The sequence below is a fragment of the Clupea harengus genome, chromosome 17, assembly GCF_900700415.2.
Source record: "Clupea harengus chromosome 17, Ch_v2.0.2, whole genome shotgun sequence".
Taxonomy (NCBI): Eukaryota; Metazoa; Chordata; class Actinopteri; order Clupeiformes; family Clupeidae; genus Clupea; species Clupea harengus.
In genome coordinates this window covers 26,167,670-26,172,669 of record NC_045168.1, presented here as the reverse complement: position 1 = coordinate 26,172,669, position 5,000 = coordinate 26,167,670, and the positions used below count along the sequence as shown (strand labels likewise).

Sequence of the window (5,000 nt, the reverse complement as noted above, 5' to 3'; positions counted from 1 at the left end):
ATTTCCAACTTTACTGATCCCTGGAATGTGTTCTTTCGACCTATCACATATTTGTCATATCAATATCCCCAAAATCCACATCATAAGATAGATGTGGAATGAAATGTTTATTTAATGATATTGTTGAAATTCAAGAGTAAACAGTCCATAAGCACATGCAATTTTGATTTAGTTTCTGTATAATGTTTGTAAAAGTGTGTGTCTGTTCTGTTTGTGTGTGAGACGGAGAGAAAGATAGAGCGAATCTTTGTATATTTATGTTTCTTACAACAGGTCACAGGATGGTGCTGAAAACGTCATATGTTTATACAATATAATTTCCGTGTGGACTATGTGCAGCTGAGTGTCTATAGCTCAACCAGCCGCCTTCTCCCCTCCCCTCCACTCCTTTCCTCCCTCCCCTCCCCTCCCCTCCACTCCACTCCACTCCACTCCTTTCCTCCCCTTAATCATCCACTGACTTTCCCTTTTATCCTGCCCTCTCCCACTCCCCCTTTCCCCCGCCATGACATAGGTTCATACAGTAGTGGGGTTGCCTTTGACACTTCTGTCATTAGTCTTGCTTGCCAACTACTGTTATTTCATTACTAACCTCTGCACGGAGGTAATGGTCTGTTCACAAGTGTATCGCTGCACACAGCTACATGTAAACTTTGAATTAAATATGGAATTTATTTTTATTCAAAAAAAGGTTTCATCTGGAGTCCTCACTATATACATCCTTAATACAAAGATGGTATTTAATTCAATGTCCTCAGCATTACATCACAGAGAGCGAGATTAATTTAAATAAATAATCATTTATTTATGAACATATAAACATAACAACATCAGTGAAAGTGACGTGTGACAGTAAACAATGAGCCCTGTCTTTGAGGCCAGCAGCAATAATGCAGAATTCGATCAGTTTGGAGTCTTAGCGACCCCCTTGATGAGAAACTGATACGATTAACAGTCTTTAGTCTTCACTGGGTTGAGGTACTGTTCAAACTCACTGCGGTCCAGCTCGTCCAGCATGTCCAGTCTCACCTGCTCCAGGTAGAACTCTAGTGACAGCCCTCCACTGCACAGTGAACAGCTGCACCCTCCCCGCCGGTCAAAGTGCTCCTGAGGACCCGCTCCTGCCCACTGCTGCTGCGCAGCTGGCTGGACCGTGTAATAGTCCTCTGCGTACGGTGCTGTGTTCAGGTAGGCTGCTGGATTTGGGGTTGTGGTGCCGTCTGGGTGCAGGTTTCCATGGGAATACGCCGTGGCGTGCGTGTGTGAGTATGTGACAGGGTAGGTGTTGGGGTATGAGGTCATGTAGGGTGTGTTAGAGTAAGAAGCTGTGTGTGTGAAGCCGTGCTGTTGTGTGTGCGGGTTCTGGAGCAGATAGCTGAGGTTGTAGGGTGTGCTGTAAGCCCTGACAGCAGCACCTTCACTGGGCAAGGGCTGATCACAAGGGGTTGTCTTGACAGCCTTGCGGCGCTGCTTGCGGCGTCGGGGTCGGTATTTGTAATTGGGGTGATCAATGGTGTGCTGTACTCGCAGCCTCTCGGCCTCCTGCATGTAGGGCCTTTTCTCAGCGAGGGCCATGGCCTTCCAGGTCTTACCTATGAGAAGACAACAGCAGAGTTTTAGTACAAAAGTCACACAAAAAAAAAGAAGCTAAAGACAAAGCACGAAATACAACTATTTACACATATCTTATTACAACTATTTATATTTTATCATATTTCTGTAAACAGTATACACTGCCAAGCTTCCCATTTCAAATCCACGTCAATATATCCTGGATGACAAGACATATGCATGTTCTCCTAATTTATTACTAAACATCTTCCACACTAAGCATAGTGAGAGCAGTGCCTTAATTCTCAAACTTACCAAGAATTTTGCTAAGGTCCGTGTTCTCAAGCTCGGGATTGAGCTGCGCCAGACGTCTCCGCTCCTCTTTGGTCCAGATGATGAACGCATTCAACGGTCTGCGAACACGAGCTTCCCCGGTCGAAGGTTTGGCTTCGGGACTCGAGCAGCTGGATTCGGATTCCACCGACACGGGACTGATCGGCCGAGAGGCAGGAGAGCTCGACGGCATCGCAGCCTTCGCTTGCAAAGGTGCCTGATAGTAGCTTTCGCTCTCGAAGACACTGGTAGGACCCATGTGGAAGTTTGGCAGCATCCGATCAAAATACATGCTCACGTGGTTTTAAGTATTGGTTGTGGTGGAGAGGGCACCATTCTTAAAGTAGGCCCGCGGGTCGATTTAAAGCCTGCGAGCGAGCCAATGAGAGCTAGGGAGGAGTGGATCTTGAGGTGTGAGTTTGAGACTCCTCTGTCCATCCACCTCACGTCCATCAGACAGTCTCACTTTTCCTTCATCTTAGATGGGCAGATATGCAAAAAAACCTGTCTACTGATTTTACCTTTTGGTAACAGGAGGAGTTTAGAGTGCTGTTTAAGTTGTTGCGCAACTATCCCCCCCCCCCCACACACACACACACACACTTTCCTTGATGACTGCCAACAAACTTTCCCATTTTAATATAACAAAGTCGGTGTTTGGCCAAACATAGCCTACAGTTTGAGTGCTGACACAAATGTGACCAAGCACAAGTCACAATGAGTAATATGTTGAGGGACTAATAGGGAATGGCTGCGGAATGTATTTTTGAACCATTATTTTTTCGGGACTAATCAGGTCCGTCATATTAGCATATGTGTGGTGTGTTCAACCCGAAGGCTGGTGTCCCCACCATCTCACTACCGTTCATATACAGTGAGCATTCTCCTCCTGTCACCTACATTACAGTCGCGCCAACAGGCTGCCTCTAGCCTACATTAGAATACACACCAGACCCCGCATCCCTCCAGGCATTTTACTAATACACCTGTTATCAGTGTATAGTGGCAGACGCAAGATTGGCTACAGCTTTAGGCCATGACAAAATAATGTGATTCAATAATAGACTGGAGTCTGATGGAGCTCTTCTTCACACCTTGATCAGGCAGACAGCTCTATTCAAATCTGACCTCGCTTAATTCAATGAGTGATCAAGGTTAAGATACTCACCTTCAAAGAGCAATCAGGTCTGCGCGGCGCTCGAGCGAAACTTGTTTCTTAAAAGAATGTCAAAAGTCAAAACAGAGACGTGTGTTGGTTAATCGATACAGTTGAGGCCTTAATGTTCGTCTAGTTAGACTGTCTATCCAAGTAATTGAATTCAAACGTTCACGTTTTGCCATAGCCGTAAGCCATCTCGATTGATTATTTGGTTAATTGTTGGTCTAATTAGATCTTCGATAAACCATTGTTACGTGCTCTTAAACTAAATCTGATCAGAACATCAAATAGTTCATTTTTGTTGAAATAGTCCCTGCACTGATGACAGTGTAAACACGATGGCAAAGAACACACAAACTTTATCTTAAATATAGTCCAACACGCAATGACATTAGAGGCCGAAAAAAAATAAAGTCTACTTTATCATAGAAATCTATGTTCATTTATTCAGTCTATCAAATCAAACTCATCCAATTTATTGATAATCAAGTCCAGTCTTCATGTTGAGCGTTTTGAGATTTGGCGAGGTTTTTAGACAGACAGCAAATTAGGACAGGTTTCATTTGTCAAGTATATTTGGTAAGTCCACTACACGTAAAAATGCCACAGAGAATACAGAATACTCTAGAAGTTAGTAAATGTAGATTCACAGAGTAGAATTCACATTCTGAGAAACAGAAACAAGAACGCCAATACACATGCTTGGGCTTGAAAGAGCTTTGGCGTTAATAAATGATTGATACATTTTCTCCGTCTTTTTAACTCTTGTTCTCTGAAATCTCTGCTCGTTCACGAGCTGTTATAGTTTAAAAAGCAGAATCCACATTGCCGCGCGTGAAAGAGCACACGGAGAGCGAGGTGCTGTTAAGCTTCCTAATGGGGTTAATTAACCCGCGCGGCTCAGCGTGAATACAATAATGTTAGTTTCGTTTGACAATCGTGTCACACGCCGACATGATGGAGTGTCTTTGCCAAGCCAGTGCAGCAGTAAAGGGCTCATGACAGTACTTTTCAATGACTACCAATAGTTTTTGTTTTGTTTTTTGTAAAGCACACTTCCCCTCTCCGTTTCAGTCCTTTTAACAGTCATCATACACAACCCCTCGGTCTAAGAGTATTATGTTACCATCCTCTTATTGTATTGGGTTGGGTTTGTGTGTGTGTGTGTGTGTGTTTGTGTATCCGTGTGTGTGTGTGTGTGTGTGTGTATGTATGCACTGGGTTGAATGGGCACTGTTTTCTGGTGATTGTTCTATGAGTGTCTGGATTACAATGTTCCATTGTATTGGACAGCACTCATATACAGAGCCGAGGGAATCATCCCGATGCCACAAGAGCAAAGCTTTGGAAGAGAACAGGTCACAGCGATGTGCTTTTCACGAAAACATGGAACATCCTTTCTGGGGAAACTGTCTGGAATACTTGGGCTCGCCTTGTGCTATCATCTGATCATGTTGGAGTTATGGAAGACTGGAGTGGGTGGTGTTGGCAAAGACAGAGAGAGGCCTTATATTCTGAGAATGAGATTGAAAAATATTCATCTGACAAAATTGAACAGAGAGGTTTGTAAGTGCTGTATACTATGTGTGTGTGTATATATGTTAGATAGTGGTGACAGTACAGAGGAGACATCTTTTCATTCTGTTGGTGTATTGTGGCTCATTTGTTTTTTTTACTTCCCTGAGGCATCAGGCGGCAAGTCTCTGAGTTCAGTCTAGGAGGATGTGTATGGAGGGTGAGAGGGGAACACGACAAGAGACAACAGCTATCTCTTTGTCACCCCCCCGTTTATGATTAGAGCGTATCCATATAGTAGTGCTGTGCTGCAGGCCATTGTATGTGTGCCATCCTGGATTGTATTGGCCCAGCAGGTAAGTGGTCTGTATGGCAAATTCAGTCTGGGACACAGTATTCAGGATCTCTTTCTCACCTTCCGTACTACTGATAAAACACACCT

The 5,000-nt window shown here is 44.0% G+C and overlaps 1 protein-coding gene across 1 annotated transcript; it reads right to left on the bottom strand.

Annotated features, from left to right (window-relative positions):
* Positions 1-879: 879 nt before the first annotated feature.
* sox32 (SRY-box transcription factor 32) lies at positions 880-2,265 on the bottom strand. The gene is made up of 2 exons (XM_012821284.3): positions 1,867-2,265; positions 880-1,592 (listed from the first exon to the last, which is right to left on the bottom strand). The coding sequence occupies exons 1-2, from the start codon at positions 2,174-2,176 to the stop codon at positions 949-951; spliced, it is 954 nt and encodes a 317-aa protein (XP_012676738.2). The 5' UTR covers positions 2,177-2,265; the 3' UTR covers positions 880-948.
* Between the last annotated feature and the right edge of the window lie 2,735 nt (positions 2,266-5,000).